General features: G+C 43.8%; 1 protein-coding gene across 1 annotated transcript; it reads right to left on the bottom strand.

The window, feature by feature from the left end:
• Nucleotides 1-1,117: 1,117 nt before the first annotated feature.
• On the bottom strand, nucleotides 1,118-16,808 carry LOC120030030 (elongation of very long chain fatty acids protein 6-like). Its single transcript, XM_038975347.1, has 4 exons — nucleotides 16,664-16,808; nucleotides 13,516-13,647; nucleotides 3,994-4,145; nucleotides 1,118-1,840 (listed from the first exon to the last, which is right to left on the bottom strand). Exons 1-4 carry the CDS (start codon nucleotides 16,753-16,755, stop codon nucleotides 1,413-1,415), a joined length of 804 nt encoding a protein of 267 aa, XP_038831275.1. The 5' UTR covers nucleotides 16,756-16,808; the 3' UTR covers nucleotides 1,118-1,412.
• Nucleotides 16,809-17,769: the final 961 nt, after the last annotated feature.

Genomic DNA, 17,769 nt, shown 5'->3' with positions numbered 1-17,769 from the left:
CCAGTACATCAGGAGACGTGGAGGAGGCCGTAGGAGGGCAACAACCCAGCAGCAGGACCGCTACCTCCGCATTTGTGCAAGAAGGATTAGGAGGAGCACTGGCAGAGCCCTGCAAAATGACCTCCAGCAGGCCACAAATGTGCATGTGTCTGCTCAAACGGTCAGAAACAGACTCCATGAGGGTGGTATGAGGGCCCGACGTCCACAGGTGGGGGTTGTGCTTACAGCCCAACACCGTGCAGGACGTTTGGCATTTGCCAGAGAACACCAAGATTTGCAAATTCGCCACTGGCGCCCTGTGCTCTTCACAGATGAAAGCAGGTTCACACGCACATGTGACAGACGTGACAGAGTCTGGAGACGCCGTGGAGAACGTTCTGCTGCCTGCAACATCCTCCAGCATGACCGGTTTGGCGGTGGGTCAGTCATGGTGTGGGGTGGCATTTCTTTGGGGGGCCGCACAGCCCTCCATGTGCTCGCCAGAGGTAGCCTGACTGCCATTAGGTACCGAGATGAGATCCTCAGACCCCTTGTGAGACCATATGCTGGTGCGGTTGGCCCTGGGTTCCTCCTAATGCAAGACAATGCTAGACCTCATGTGGCTGGAGTGTGTCAGCAGTTCCTGCAAGAGGAAGGCATTGATGCTATGGACTGGCCCGCCCGTTCCCCAGACCTGAATCCAATTGAGCACATCTGGGACAACATGTCTCGCTCCATCCACCAACGTCACGTTGCACCACAACCTGTCCAGGAGTTGGCGGATGCTTTAGTCCATGTCTGGGAGGAGATCCCTCAGGAGACCATCCGCCACCTCATCAGGAGCATGCCCAGGCGTTGTAGGGAGGTCATACAAGCACGTGGAGGCCACACACACTACTGAGCCTCATTTTGACTTGTTTTAAGGACATTACATCAAAGTTGGATCAGCCTGTAGTGTGGTTTTCCACTTTAATTTTGAGTGTGACTCCAAATCCAGACCTCCATGGGTTGATAAATTTGATTTCCATTGATAATTTTTGTGTGATTTTGTAGTCAGCACATTCAACTATGTAAAGAAAAAAGTATTGAATAAGAATGTTTCATTCATTCAGATCTAGGATGTGTTATTTTAGTGTTCCCTTTATTTTTTTGAGCAGTGTATTAACGTGTCCTGACCATGCACTGGTTCCCCTGTCCACTCTCAACAACCGTTCCATTATCGTGTTATCCAGGGTTCTAGTTAGTTAGATGAGCTACAGCAATACAAAGTTGGGGTGGGAAGAAATTGGCTTGTCACAATTGACGTGGACCCAGCAACCAGCGAAAAACAGTTGTGACTCACACATTATGGCACAACGCAATATTCTTCTCAACTAGGCACACTCTTAATATGACTTGCCCAGTGTACAACTTGCCTCTGACGAATCCAGCCCCTACTTGGCCTTGGACTCCTTGTCAGCGGCAACCTTGAGGTAGGACTTGTAGAAAAAGGAGGCGAACAGGACCAGGTAGCTGAGGTACATGAGTGAGCCCCAGGCGATGTTGGGCACGTAAGACGGGCAGCGCACTTCGTGCATCCAGTGGTAGACCAAGCCTAAGACAGCAAGCCCCATCACCATCTGCATGATCTGGGTGGCTGTGATGACCATAGCGCAGGGTCGGGGCACCCGGTAACCCGCCGCCCGGGCAGCATAGTAGGTGTACATGAAGGAGTGGACCAGGTAGTTCATGGTCATGAACCAGCCGCCACCGGCCACCTGGTCCTTGTAGGAGTACCAGGAGTAGACCAGCACGGTAATGTGATGGTACCAGTGCAGGAAGATGAGGCGCTGCTTACGGAGCACGATAAACACCGTGTCGCCTGAAAAGGGAGGGAGGGGGAAATCACTTAGTTATACTCTGATGTTTGATCACTTTCACTCTCTCTCAAACAATAGTGAACACACATAGTAGAAGTAAAAAGTTGTGAGGACCGGCTTTTTGAACCTCACTTGCAAAAAAGAATTGGAAAGATGGGATGTTGTGGTCCTCAAAAGTACAGTAAAGCACTAAACACAAACACACTTGCACACACACACTTGCACACACACACTTGCACACACACACTTGCACACACACACTTGCACACACACACACACACACACACACACACACACACACACACACACACACACACACACACACACACACACACACAACATAACGCACTCCAATGAACTTAAACTAAACATACTCTACAGTCAGGGACGGCGGAATGATTTTTTGACAGGGAAGGCAAACATTGTTTTTGTTTATATTTTTCGGCTTATAATTTCTGACATTTGGTAGGCTATTTGTTAGTGTACTTGTCTGTAATTAGATACATGCAGCTTATCTTCTGTCATGACTTGTTGCCCTAGAAGATAGAAGACTAAATTAAGCCTTGCCCACAAGAATAATGTCACAAATCGATAGAATGAAGGTAGAATCGGTAAAGTTCATTTTCACTTCTGCTCCTCTCGCCGGAGTGAGGACGTTTAGGGACCAGGGAGACAATAGCCCAACTCTAAAACAACGACCCAACACGTTTATAATAAGATTTCCGGATTCATATTTTGTGTGGTTGAAAAACTGTCAGCTTTTATGTCCCTGACAAAGACGTTTACACATTCCTTAAATCGCGCATTCGCATTCTCTCAAGATGCTGAAAGAAAGAAATGATATTGCAGAGACAAAATTACCATTTGATGTATAGTTTTAATTCTGTAGGAGTTAATATTATATTAAGCTACATGTGAGAAGTTATAGGCCTACAGTCAGTTCCCAGACTTCATTCCATTTAACCCAGTTGAACTTCGAAGGTGCGCAGACCAGGGGGTGGGGCCGCTGCTGCCGCTCCCCTACTTCTGCCGTCTCTGTGTACAGTACAAACTAAACTGGTCTAATACTGTATATTGCACATCTGTCCCATTCTACAACACAAGCATGCCCTTCCTGTCTCTTGCTCAGGAGGAGACATACGTAAATAATTTTTTGCCACCTCAGCATCTCTGTCCATTTATCAACGCTATTGCATCCCTGTCTGACTGACAGATAGGCAGAAGTGACAGGATTACTGCTCTGAGAGAGGGGACAGCATCAAAATGCAGCCACACAGGTCTTGAGGTAATAGGCCTCCGCTGATCAATAGAAGTGCACTAGAAACTTCAAATGCTTCCGGAATTACATAAATAGACAAATTGTTTCAAGGTTGTTTTTTGTCCTGCACCAGCCTCCTTCTCTTTGAATGGCCCTCTGACCTAATTGACCAACCACTCCATGGCTCCCACTCCTTGGCCAGGGTCAGAAATGACTTGTATACATCAGCTCAAGGTGAGCTGACTATCTTGCACTGCATGACAGAGAGGTACATGCATGTCTGTACTACATGATATACACTGAGTGTACAAAACATAAGGAACACCCTCCTAATATTGAGTTGCACCCTATTTTGCCCTCACAAAAGCCTCAGTTCGTCAGGGCATGGACTCTACAAGGTGTCGAAAGCGTTTCACAGAGATGCTGGCCCATGTTGACTACAATGCTTCCCACAGTTGTGTCAAGTTGGCTAGATGTCCTTTGGGTGGTGTAGCATTCTTGATACACACGGGAAACTGTTCAGTGTGAAAAACCCTGCAGCGTTGCAGTTCTTGACAAACTCAAACCGGTGCGCCTGGCACCTACTAACACACCCTATTCAACTATTCAAAGGCACTTAAATCTTTTGTCTTGCCCATTCACCCTCCGAAGGGCACACCCACAATCCATGTCTCAATTGTCTCAAGGCTTAAAAATCCTTCTGTAACCTGTCTCCTCTGATTCATCTACACTGATTGAAGTGGATTTAACAGGTGACATCAATAAAAGAGCATAGCGTTCACTTGAATTAACCTGGTCAGTCTATGTCATGGAATGAGATGTTCCTAATGTTTTGTACACTCAGTGTATTTCTATCTGAAGCATTCAGAACTGGACCCTATTTGGGACATTCCTTACCCAGCTCAGGGGCCTTGCTCAGGACAAAGGCGTAGGCCCAGAACTTGCTGACAGGAGCGCTGTAGAAGCTGGTGTCACACACCGACTGCTTAAAGCCACTTTTGTTGAGGACATGGAACATATAACATCCGGTCCTGACAGCTCCGATGATACTGTGGAATGAAACACATATAGATTATGAGATAATGCGATAATGTATAGTGTTACGTGAATCTGCTCTGTCCAACTATATGGAATTCACAATTACACACAAGTCATTGGTATACGAAACATTTTTAACACAAGTCGAATGCCCATGGTCGATCAGAGTGGACTGTAAGTAGGTGTTTTGTACACGTCTGAATTCAGCTCATATTTTTGTACACCTGAACTATAAGCTTTGTGGTTGTCATAATGTAATGCGATATACATCTCTCAACTATATTATATACTGTCAGCTTTGCGGTGCCATGACGAAATGCTATATACCTCTCAACTATATGAACTGTCACTGTTGCAGTTGCCATAACGCTCTAAACCTGAAACAAGGTAAGAGATAAGATATATCAGTGGGTCACATCTCCAATTGGCTGTCCTTCCCCTGTCTCCAACCATTTTAGACCTGCATTAAGCCCGATAAAGACTTAGACACACATGGTCTTACTTTGTAAACAGGATGCGTATGCTTAGTAAACACTGTATCGATTTGTAGCTTTCCTTCTCATCTGAAACACACTGTGGCTACATACAGAGTGAGGTCATTTCAATTTGGACACACTATGAAAATATATCACCTCTCCTTATCAATTGTGAATCACAAGGCCTGTGTCGTGTCTTGGACTATCATTAGTGTGAAGACTTTTATATTATCAAATCAATTCTCTGTGTAATTATTATGTGATTAAACTAATCATGTAAACATTAACTAGGAAGTCGGAGGATCACGGGAAAATGTTGTTTAGAGTTACTATTTCCCAAATTTAACTCTTCAGATATTTTCATATTTTATCGATTACAGTCACTTATTAATGTATTATTACCTCATCAGTCATATTCTGAATGTCGCAAACTCTTGGATATCTGCACGAACCCTAGCATAAATGATTATTCAGCGATATACCAATTAGGTTAATTATTTATTTACGAACTAACTAAATAATCACACAGAAGTACATAAACACACACAGGATAGGTTTATACATTGGTTACTAACATGATACAATTAAAAATCCCAAGTGGACTAAACCGTAGTACCCTCAACACCATAGACCCTCCAAACTCATCATCAAGCTGGAGGCCCTGGGTCTCAACCCCGCCCTGTGCAACTTGGTCCTGGACCTGGGCCGCTCCCAGGTGGTGAAGGTAGGAAACAACATCTCCACTTCGCTGACCCTCAACTTCTCAGCCCTCTCCTGTACTCCCTGTTCACCCACGACTCCGTGGCCATGCACACATCCAACTTAATCATCAAGTTTGCAGATGACACAACAGTAGTGGGCTTGATTACCAACAACTACGAGACAGCCTACAGGGAGGAGGTGAGGGCACTTGGAGTGTGGTGTCAGGAAAACAACCTTTCACTCAAAGTCAACAAAACAAATGAGATGATCGTGGACTTCAGGAAACAGCAGAGGGAGCACCCCCCTATCCACATCAAAGGGACAGCAGTGGAGAAGGTGGAAAGTTTTAAGTTCCTGGGCGTACACATCACAGACAAACTGAAATGGTCCACCCACACAGACAGCGTGGTGAAGAAGGCGCGACAGTTTTGTCACCCAAAACCCTGACTTACAGATGCACAATCGAGAGCATCCTGTTGGGCTGTATCACAGACTGGTATGGCAACTGCACCGCCCTCAACCACAAGGCTCTCCAGAAGGTGGTGCGTTCTGCACAACGCATCACCGGGGGCAAACTACCTGCCCTCCATGACACCTACAGCACTCGATGTCACAGAACGGCCAAAAAGATCATCAAGGACAACAACCACCCGAGCCACTGCCTGTTCACACCGAGAGATTGAAAAACAGCTTCTATCTCAAGGCCATCAGACTGCTAAACATCAATCACTAACTCAGAGAGGCTGCTGCCTACATTGAGACCCAATCACTGGACACTTTAATAAATGGATCACTAGTCACTTTAAACAATGCCACTTTAAATAATGCCACTTTAATAATGTTTATATAGCTTACATTACTCATATCATATGTATATACTGTATTTTATACCATCTACTGCACCTTGCCTATGCCGCTTGGCCATCGCTCATCCATATACTTATATGTACATATTCTCATTCACTCCTTTAGATTTGTGTGTATTAGGTAGTTGTTGGGGAACTGTTAGATTACTTGTTAGATATTACTGCACTGTCGGAACTAGAAGCACAAGCATTTCGCTACACTCGCATTAACATCTGCTAACCAACCATGTGTATGTGACCAATAAAATGTGATTTTATATGACGGCTTGTTACACCAAATGAAAAGGGAGGGACAGGTAAGAAAGAGCGGGAGAAAAAACAAAGGACTTCACTATCGTACACACAGCTGATAACTAGGCTTTTGAAATGCTAATACTTTGCACATGAACAGCCGCTCATTCGAAAGGAATTGCAATTTAAATATTTACGCCTATATGTCTTGTTGTTTCTCTGTTGAAATCGCAGGTCCGTCTGCTGGAGAGTCAGTCGACAGAAAGTCTCTGGTTTGTCCACCAGAGATCAAAGTCTTTCGTAGTTGTAGCACTGTTATCATGGTCAACCAATGGTCGTTCGATAGGGAAATGTTCTCCAGAATGGATCTTTCTGAGTACCATTCAGTCGTTTGATAGGGAAGTGTTCTCCTCTCGTCTTCGGTCGAGTTTACTAAACTATTTTACATATACAGCAGCAGACTGAATGTGTAGTCTTGTAGTTTTCATAACCAGCTCCATGCTCTCTGGTCTATAGAGTAGTAGCCATTTCTTAACTAAATGTACATTTTGTCACAAGTGCTATTTAAGCACTCCCAATTTAAGCACTCAGGGAAAAAGGGGCGTTCTCTCCTTTTTTCGTAATGTCTGTGCTCACGTGGGCGTGGCCACCGACTTGGTTAAGACTTCATATGAAAAACAATTCTCTCATTTAGAAGGCTAACATCACATCTTCTCACAAATAGTTTCATATTTAATCATATCAGTTCCCCAACATTTGGGTGTGACCCTGATCACTGGGAAATATGCACATTCAGAGATAAAGTTATGTTGTTATACTGTCCTTTATGGGATCCCAAAACACAACTGATCTGACATAATTGTTCTTTAGTGCCCACGGACCACTCCAACTGTTTGAACGAAGAGAAATATTGTTTCATTCCCCCATCTGTTGATGTTGGAGTTTTTGGCAGGAGGACTCTCTTTGTTCCACAGAGGTTTCTTTCCCTTAATATTGCAAGACAAGGAAGAAAGAGTTTCTGTAAGGCATTTACGACCATCATAAAACGGCCAACTAGAGCAGACCCACTGTAACCTGATCCTTCGGATCCTTATAGGAGTCAAAACACCTGAAATGTAAAAATTATCCAGTGATATTCCAGGAAGCCATCCCCAAACCCATGTAACTAAACACCAGTCTAACAGCAGTGGGAATAACACAAGAAGAGAGCATTGAGACACAGTTGTCATTTTCAGGGAAATAATGAAGCGGCTCTGAAAACTGCACAGTCATGGGCAATTAACATTACGTTATCAAATGGTAACTAACTATCTATGTTATCTATGGTAACTAATAACTAATAACACCATTATCAACATTAACCATCTGTAAAAACATTATCTATAGTTACTACCTACCTTCTCCACATTATCAATAGTAACTATCTATCTATATGATATATATGGTACCAACCTAACACCAACCTCATCATTGGTAACTAACTTTCTATTACAAAGGCCAGTAGTCTATTCTTAAAAAACCTATATGGTAAAATGTTGCAGTGATTGTGCAGTAATGAATATATGGATTAAAAAAGTTATCCTGTCCAGCTAGCACCAAGGGGATTGAGTGGGCAGGTTATGCCCACAGCTCCGGGATTAGGATTAAGGTTGGCACAGCAGGGGGCATGGGCACAGACGATGATGATGTACCTCTGTGGCACATCAAAACAGCTCTCCCTATTGTTAGCTGTAAAATGAGGTTATGTGTACTCCTTGACTCCTCCTTAATAATAAGGATAACAGATTGGATTTCTATAGCCCTTTTCCACCGTTATATAGTACATTGTATAGTGACGTCACCTGGATTGCATATGGTTGTTGTGTATATATCTGAGTTCCCAGCAGGTTTGGGGTCAATTCCATTTCAGTTCCAGTCAATTCAGAAAGTTTACCAAATTCCAATACCAAATTTTCTACATGGAATTTTTTACATTTTTTATTTCACCTTCAGTTAACCAGGTAGGCTAGTTGAGAACAAGTTCTCATTTACAACTGCGACCTGGCCAAGAATAAAGCAAAGCAGTGCGACACATACAACAACACAGAGTTACACATGGAATAAACAAAACATACAGTCAATAATACCGTTGAAGAAAATCTATATACAGTGTACGCAAATGAGGTAAGATAAGGGAGGTAAGGCAATAAATAGGCCATGGTGGCGAAGTAATTAGAATATACCAATTAGACACTGGAGGGATTGATGTGCAGAAGATGATGTGCAAGTAGAGATACTTGGGTGCAAAGGAGCAAGATAAATAAATACAGTATGGGGATGAGGTAGTTGGATGGGCTATTTGCAGATGGGCTATGTACAGGTGCAGTGATCCGTGAGCTGCTCTGACAGCTGGTGCTTAAAGCTAGTGAGGGAGATATGAGTCTCCAGCTTCAGTGATTTTTGCAGTTTGTTCCAGTCATTGGCAGCAGAGAACTGGAAGGAAAGGCGGCCAAAGGAGGAATTGGCTTTGGGGGTGACCAGTGAGATATACCTGCTGGAGCACGTGCTACGGGTGGGTGCTGCAATGGTGACCAGTGAGCTGAGATAAGGCGGGGCTTTACCTAGCAAAGACTTGTAGATGACCTGGAGCCAGTAGGTTTGGCGACAAGTATGAAGCGAGGGCCAGCCAACGAAAGCGTACAGGTCGCAGTGGGGCTTTGATGATAGACTGCATCCGATTTGTTGAGTAGAGTGCTGGAGGCTATTTTGTAAATGACATCGCCGAAGTCGAGGATCGGTAGGATGGTCAGTTTTACGAGGGAATGTTTGGCAGCATGAGTGAAGGATGCTTTGTTGCAAAATAGGAAGCCGATTCTAGATTTAATTTTGGATTGAGATGCTTAATATGAGTCTGGAAGGAGAGTTTACAGTCTAACCAGACACCTAGGTATTTGTAGTTGTCAACATATTCTAAGTCAGAACCTTCCAGAGTAGTGATGTTGGACGGACGGGCAGGTGCGGGTAGCGACCGGTTGAAGAGTATGCATTTAGTTTTACTTGCATTTAAGAGCAGTTGGAGGCCACAGAATGAGAGTTGTATGGCATTGAAGCTTGTCTGGAGGTTAGTTAACACAGTGTCCAAAGAAGGGCCAGAAGTATACAGAATGGTGTCGTCTGTGTAGAGGTGGATCAGAGAATCACCAGCAGCATGAGCGACATCATTGATGTATACAGAGAAGAGAGTCGGCCCGAGAATTGAACCCTGTGGCACCCCCATAGAGACTGCAGCGGTCCGGACAACAGGCCCTCCGATTTGACACACTCTATCAGAGAAGTAGTTGATGAACCAGGCGAGGCAGTCATTTGAAAAACCAAGGCGGTTTAGTCTGCCGATAAGAATGTGGTGATTCACAGAGTCGAAAGCCTTGGCCAGGTCGATGAATACGGCTGCACAGTAATGTCTCTTATCGATGGCGGTTATGATATCGTTTAGGACCTTGAGCGTGGCTGAGGTGCACCCATGACCAGCTCTGAAACCAGATTGCATAGCGGAGAAGGTACGGTGGGATTCAAAATGGTTGGTAATCTGTTTGTTAACTTGGCTTTCGAAGACCTTAAAAAGGCAGATAGATATAGATCTGTAGCAGTTTGGGTCTAGAGTGTCTCCCCCTTTGAAGAGGAGGATGATCGCGGCAGCTTTCCAATCTTTGGGAATCACAGACGATAAGAAAGAGAGGTTGAACAGGCTAGAAATAGGGGTTGTCCAGATTGTCTAGCCCGGCTGATTTGTAGGGGTCCAGATTTTGCAGCTCTTTCAGAACATCAGCTATCTGGATTTGGGTGAAGGGGAAATGGTGGAGGCTTGGGTATGTTGCTGTGGGGGGTGCCGGGCAGTTGACCGGGGTAGGGTTAGCCAGTTGGAAAGCATGGCCAGTCGTAGAAAAATGCTTATTGAAATTCTCAATCATAGTGGATTTATCAGTGGTGACAGTGTTTCCTAGCCTCAGTGCAGTGGGCAGCTGGGAGGAGGTGCTCTTATTCTCCATGAACTTTACAGTGTCCCAGAACTTTTTGGAGTTTGTGCTGCAGGATGCACATTTCTGTTTGAAAAAGCTAGCCTTTGCTTTCCTATCTGCCTGTGTATATTGGTTCCTAACTTCCCTGAAAAGTTGCATATCACAGGGGCTATTCGATGCTAATGCAGTACGCCACAGGATGTTTTTGTGCTGGTCAAGGGCAGACAGGTCTGGGGTGAACCAAGGGCTATATCTGTTCCTGGTTCTAAATGTTTTGAATTGAGCATGCTTATTTAAGATGGTGAGGAAGGCACTTTTAAAGAATAACCAGGCATCCTCTACTGACGGAATGAGGTCAATATCATTCCAGGATACCCCGGCCAGGTCGATTAGAAAGGCCTGCTCGCTGAAGTGTTTTAGGGAGCGTTTGACAGTGATGAGGGGTGGTCGTTTGACCGCAGACCCAATACGGATGCAGGCAATGAGGCAGTGATCGATGAGATCTTGGTTGAAAACAGCAGAGGTGTATTTGGAGGGCGAGTTGGTTAGGATGATATCTATGAGGGTGCCCGTGTTTACGGATTTGGGGTTGTACCTGGTAGGTTCATTGATAATTTGTGTGAGATTCAGGGCATCAAGCTTAGATTGTAGGATGGCCGGGGTGTTAAGCATGTCCCAGTTTAGGTCACCTAGCAACACAAGCTCTGAAGATAGATGGGGGGCAATCAATTCACATATGGTGTCCAGGGCACAGCTGGGGGCAGAGGGTGGTCTATAGCAAGCGGCAACGGTGAGAGACTTGTTTCTGGAAAGGTGGATTTTTAAAAGTAGAAGCTCTAATTGTTTGGGTACAGACCTGGATAGTAAGACAGAACTCTGCAGGCTATCTCTGCAGTAGATTGCATCACCACCCCCTTTGGCAGTTCTATCTTGGCGGAAAATGTTATAGTTAGGGATGGAAATTTCAGGGTTTTTGCTGGTCTTCATTAGCCAGGATTCAGACAGTGCTAAGACATCCGGGTTGGCAGAGTGTGCTGAAGCAGTGAATAAAACAAACTTAGGGAGGAGGCTTCTAATGTTAACATGCATGAAACCAAGGCTTTTACAGTTACAGAAGTCAACAAATGGGAGCACCTGGGGAATAGGAGTGGAGCTAGGCACTGCAAGTCCTGGATTAAACTCTACATCACCAGAAGAACAGAGGAGAAGTAGGATAAAGGTACGGCTGAAGACTATAAGAACTGGTCGTCTAGTATGTTCGGAACAGAGAGTAAAAGGAGCAGGTTTCTGGGCGCGATAGAATAGATTCAAGGCATAATGTACAGACAAAGGTATGGTAGGATGTGAGTACATTGGAGGTAAACCTAGGCATTGAGTAATGATGAGAGAGATATTGTCTCTAGAGACGTTTAAACCAGGTTATGTCACCGCATAGTGGAACTAAATGGTTGGTTAAGGCATATTGAGCAGGGCTAGAAGCTCTACAGTGAAATAAGACAATAATCACTAACCAGGACAGTAATGGACAAGGCATATTGATATTAGGGAGAGGCATACGTAGCCGAGTGATCATAGGGGTCCAGCATTGAAGATCATTTTTTAATTTTAGTGTACTTCCTGAATAGACTGGATATGAAATGGAATTGACCCCAACCCTGGTTCACAGCCAATTATACAGTGCATTCAGAAAGTATTCAGACCGCTTGACCTTTTCCACACTTTGTTACATTACAGCCATATTCTAAAAGGGATTTTAAAAAATGGGTCCTCAATCTACACACAATACCCCATAATGACAAAGCAAAAACAGGCTTGTAAAAATATTTGCAAATGTATTACAAATAAAAAACTTAAATACCTTATTTACTTAAGTATTTAGACCCTTTGCTATGAGACTCGGAATTGAGCTCAGGTGCATCCCGTTTCTATTGATCATCCTTGAGATGTTTATACAACTTCATTGGAGTCCACCTGTGGTCAATTCAATTGATTGGACATGATTTGGAAAGGCACACACCTGTCTATATAAGGTCCCACAGTTGACAGTGCATGTCAGAGCAAAAACCATGCCATGAGGTCAAAGGAATTGCCGTAGAGCTCCGAGACAGGATTGTGTCGAGGAACAGATCTGGGGAAGGGTACCAAAAAATGGCTGCAGCATTGAAGGTCCCCAAGAACACAATGGCCTCAATCATTCTTAAATGGAAGAAGTTTGGAACCCCCAAAACTCTTCCTAGAGCTGGCCGCCCGGCCAAACTGAGCAATTGGGGGAGAAGGGCCTTGGTCTGTGAGGTGATCAAGAACCCGATGGTCACTCTGACAGAGCTCCAGAGTTCCTCTGTGTAGATGGGAGAACCTTCCAGAAGGACAACCATCTCTGCAGCACTCTACCAATCAAGCCTTTATGGTAGATTGACCAGACGGAACCACTCCTCAGTAAAAGGCACATGACAGCCCGCTTTGAATTTGCCAAAGGGCACCTAAAGGACTCTCAGACCATGAGAAACAAGATTCTCTGGTCTGATGAAACCAACACTTTGTAGCCTGAATTCCAAGCGTCATGTCTGGAGGAAATCTTGCATCATCCCTACAGTGAAGCATGGTGGTTGCAGCATCATGCTGTGGGGATGTTTTTCAGCAGCAGGGACTAGGAGACTAGTAGGATCGAGGGAAAGATGAACGGAGCAAAGTACAGAGAGATCCTTGATAAAAACCTGCTCCAAAGTGCTCATGGATGTCTTTTAAGAAGAGGAGTTATAAAGGAGAAGTTTTCAGATTTCGGTCTAGAAATCCCTGTTTTTACGTACTCCATGTGTGTGTTTAGAAGAGGAAAATGTCACCCCTAAATCAAGATTGTCCATTTAAACACTGTTAATTCTGAGAGAGAACTAGCTCTATATACAAACATCTTTGTGGCCAACATTTCCCATGCTGAGGTTAGCAAGGATGAGGGAGGCTAACGAGGCTAACCACCACCAGTGTTCAGTTAGAGCTTCACTCACACTGATTGGTTGAGTAATTGATTGAATGATTGATTATAGTTTGATGGTGTTTAGGTATACACATAAAGCTATTATTACTGCAACAAAGTGGTCAGTGTGTGTCACTCACCTGAAGATAGCCAAACTGAGTGACCAGAGGACAAGTGGTCGGCGCAGGTTCAGCTTGGGCCTCTCTCTCATGAAGTGTTGGACCCCGAAGATGATTGCAGCATACAGTCCACAGAACATAAAGGACTTGCTCCTATTGAGGAAAAAATAAACACAAAAACACATCATCAAAACTGTTCTTAAGTGATTCGTGTACTTACCTGTGCCCTAGGCCATGATTTAGATGAGAGCACGGTGGAAATGCAAACAAGCTTTAAGGTCCTAATCCAGACGCATTTTCACCTCATTTAACACCAGGTGCCTCATGACATGGCACAACGGGGGGGGGGGGGGGGGGGGGCTTACCTCCTGTGTTCTCTATTGTTCCTCTATTTTCCCTCAAGCAAGATGGGAGGCCGATGACGTCAGCAGGCACCACAGACCAACTCCTTAAATGCCCTACTCCTTGAAGTTTGCAGTTGTCTAAAAAACACTATTTTGCGCATTTCTTTTTTTTTACCCTTTAGTGTGTGTACTTTATTGTATTTATACTTGGGATATTGCTTTTCAACAGGAAAAATACATTTTTTTTTTTTTAAATCGCTGGAGGCTGTCTTAAATCTATTTTAGACTACAACCATGCATTTATGTGATGAATGATCATTCTGAACGGATGAACCAGTCCTTAGCCGACTTTTAGGATTGACACTGCAGTTCACATTTCTAGTTCCTTTTTACTTGGTGGCAGTCCTCTGAATGTACACACAGCAAGCCACGAGGCGAGCTAAGCTAAACTCGATCATCTAAATTTCCACAGACTGATACCGTACTGGCATTATACAGATGATGTTACATAAGGCTATTAACAGTGGAGGCTGCTGAGGGGAGGACGGCTCATAATAATGGCTGAAACGGAGTACAATGGATGGAATGGAGTGAATGGAATGGTATCAAACACATGAAAACCATGTTTTTGATACCCTTCTATGTAATCCATTCCAGCCATTATTATGAGCCGTTCCCCCCTCCATCCCCTCTATTGTCCAGACCCCATCCCTATTCGTAATCATGGAACCAATTATTAACCAAGCTTAGAAGTTGACATACTAACCAGAACTTCTACTACTGCAGCCAGTGGGTAATCAGGCAATTAGATTGAGTGTACGGCGCTCCCGTCTAGAATCAACTGTGATGCTATGTGAAAACAGCTAGAAGCGGGATGGAATGACAATACTAGACATATCACCGACTGGACATTTTTTTTAAACCAAAAGGTCAGTTGAGGCACTCAGGTGAATAAGGCTGAATACTAGAAAGCAATGATGTGTGTACTTCAGAGGGGGTTTATTTTGATGACGGACCAGATGACTAATCCAGATGGACAGAATACATATTAAACAGATAAGATGTTGTTGCTTGACCCAGTTTAGTAGGACTATATACAGGGCACAATACAGTAGGGCTTTAGTGGTCATTTTCTGTCCCAAACTTTCACTAAACTGATGAAGGATTCCAAACATTAAGCATTAAGAGCAATACCATCACTGTGTCTATGGATAGTCAAAAACTATTTAAAACTATTATACATCTAAGTTGATTTATTCATGCATTTTGTCTCAGGGAAGTGAACCCGGGTCACTGTTGTGAAAGGCAAACAACCTATGTATCGCGCCATTAGGGTTAACACAATTGGTGGGAATTGTAACTTGGCTCATATAGTGAGGATCCCTAAAGTATTCCAGTGAACACATCCCTTTGTGTAAACTGGAGTGGCTCAATGTAGTGCACTCCCTATTTCTGACTGTGAAACAATGCATAGTAGACTGCCTTATCATAACTACCTAGGCACTGGATACAGGGAATGTGTTATGGGCATTACAGAGCGGGAGAAAGAGACTTATTTTGCTCCTTGAAAGAGAGAAAATGAGGGCCTGAGAGCCGAGAGAGGGGTGAAGGGTCCTGTGGGAGCAAATGTTCTCAGAAAGCAGACATTTCTGCCTTTTCAACTAGCTAGCTTGTTTGGCTAATCAGCAGAACGCATGCTGAAGCAGGTCTAGACCATTAATCACAGCATGGCAGGCCTGGATGTCACATGCAAGCAACGCATTGGTGTTTCGTGTGCCTCTCTAGATGTGCTTTTAGACTATTCCGGCTGTCCTCCACTTCGATGCTTTGCTGTAGCCTACGCAAATGAGCTCGATCTGAGGAATGCATGGGCAGGGTGAAACAGGGTGAATTTATTTGGCCAACACTGCACATTTCCAAGAATTTTTCAATCCACATTGACAGCTTTCTTGCCTCTGAGACTGTCTCTTAAGTCAGAAAATGCCAAGAAAAACCCAAGCAAGTCTGTGCAGAAATGTGGTCTGTCTTGGTCTTCACACAATTGATTGTACACAAAGAGAAGCATTTGAGACCATTTTGGTTTGTGTGCTGAGTAGCATATATTAATTTGATGGGGAGAGCCTTTGAGTTGATATTAAAAGTTATTAAATGTAAGCCTATTGATATCCTATATTGTATATATGCCTATGTATTTAATACAGTAATCATCACATTAGATATTTAGTAATCATTCATTGCATGTGACTGCACGTGCATGTAACACACACTGAAGTGAACAGCAGATAGGGGCTATACATCGGGTTTGACGTCATATTGTAGTAACAATGTAACAAGCAACATAGGGGATGGCATCTGTATCATGCGATGGATCAAAGGTCGTTAACGTTAATAAAAGATGAAAGCTGAAGTTAAGTTGGTAGCATCCTCAAGGACATTTTAAAAGAGGCCGGGGAACTATAATAAGTATTTAAATTTACAGGAGCCTTATATATCAACGACTGACTTATCGCTACTTTGTAGCATTGTCAAAACTAACATTGTATCTGCTCTTCGATACAAATGTTGTTGTTTTTTAACGCGACATATGTTCGGAATCATTGAAGAATGTGGTCAATATACGGATTTGACCGCAATGAGCCATTGTTTACAGATCTGTAAACAATGGCTCGTTGCGGGACGAAGCAAAACGTGTAGCCTACATGACAATGTGTGTGGGTGAGAGCTCAATCCATCCAAAATTGGCGGTGGTAATTCACCGGCTTTAGACTACGTAGGCTAGGCTACTCTTTTATCCAGGGATGAATTGGTAACGTTAGCCTACTCACCAGTTTTCTTGCATCCATTCGAGAGCGCCCTTTTCATCAAATTTTCTCTCAAAATCGTATTCTGCAAGCGGGATGTGCTCTGTCTCGTTCATTTTCGTAATTTCAGTTTCCTCCAGTAAAAATCCTGGTCTATGTTTTCACCCTGTCTGTTGGGTTGACAGTTGATTTGACATCAAGTGAATTCTCTAGGTTTGGGAGCAAATGGGAGGATGCAGTAGAGAGTAGAGATGCACTTCCCGGCTGTCACTCACGCACAGTAGCCGAGCGCAATCACTTCCCCTCTTGCCTGGCTACCCCAAACTCCTTGCTCCGGCCTAACCTCCTAAAGTATCAAGCGTAAAAAGAAACGCCTGAAACTAGATCCCCTGCATACTGGTCTTGACGAGAAGAAAAAAAAACTGTCGGGGGAGGTGCTCTTCTGCACTGTTCAACCAATCCAGTAAATGTGGAGGAGGAGTTAAGATGGAGTTCCGCGTCACAGGCTCTCTTCCATTACCCTTGAAAACCGGAACATCCGGTTGTTGGGGACTGGGCGAGGCTAGGGTTACCACTAGTTACCACAGCCACAAAGTAAACACTGGCTATAGGTTTATTGTAAAAATTCATGAAAACTAAAATGAATTTATTGGTCTTAATTTAAGATTATGGTTAGGCATAAGGCGTTAGGGTTAGGCATGTGGTTAAGATTAGGGTTAGGTTTAAAAAATCTATTGTAGAAATAGGTAGCGTGCCTCTGGTTGTCATCGGCTAGCTCCGGCCAAACATGGGCCAAGCTGGATGTGATCCCTCCCAGACCATTTCTAGAATTGAAATCTATTCCAGACCGTCTGATTCGTCCAGGAAACTGATGGGTTGGGCCCAGTGGTGTAGTGGAGGGTATACACAGGTATAAGCCTGTATAACCACTTATTTTTCAGTGGGCATTGCATATACTCACTTCTTGATCCCCACAATGTGTATCAAAGTAGTGTAGTGGATGTATACGTCATATTATTTTTTATTTGTCACATACACATGGTTAGCAGATGTTAATGCGAATGTAGCGAAATGCTTGTGCTTCTAGTTCCGACTATGCAGTAATATCTAACAAGTAATCTAACAATTTC

This window comes from Salvelinus namaycush, chromosome 35 (genome assembly GCF_016432855.1).
Source record: "Salvelinus namaycush isolate Seneca chromosome 35, SaNama_1.0, whole genome shotgun sequence".
Lineage (NCBI taxonomy): Eukaryota > Metazoa > Chordata > Actinopteri > Salmoniformes > Salmonidae > Salvelinus > Salvelinus namaycush.
Note: the sequence above shows the minus strand (reverse complement) of the source record. Positions and strands in the feature narration are given on the sequence as shown.

What these genes read in the sequence shown, in the direction of transcription:
- LOC120030030 (XM_038975347.1), bottom strand. Translation starts at nt 16,755, where the DNA reads ATGAACGAGACAGAGCACATCCCGCTTGCAGAATACGATTTTGAGAGA. An exon ending in GAATGGATGCAAGAAAACTG is followed by an intron (nt 13,648 to 16,663) that starts GTGAGTAGGCTA and finishes TTTCCTCAATAG; the next exon opens with GAGCAAGTCCTTTATGTTCT. An exon ending in CTCAGTTTGGCTATCTTCAG is followed by an intron (nt 4,146 to 13,515) that starts GTGAGTGACACA and finishes TTCATTCCACAG; the next exon opens with TATCATCGGAGCTGTCAGGA.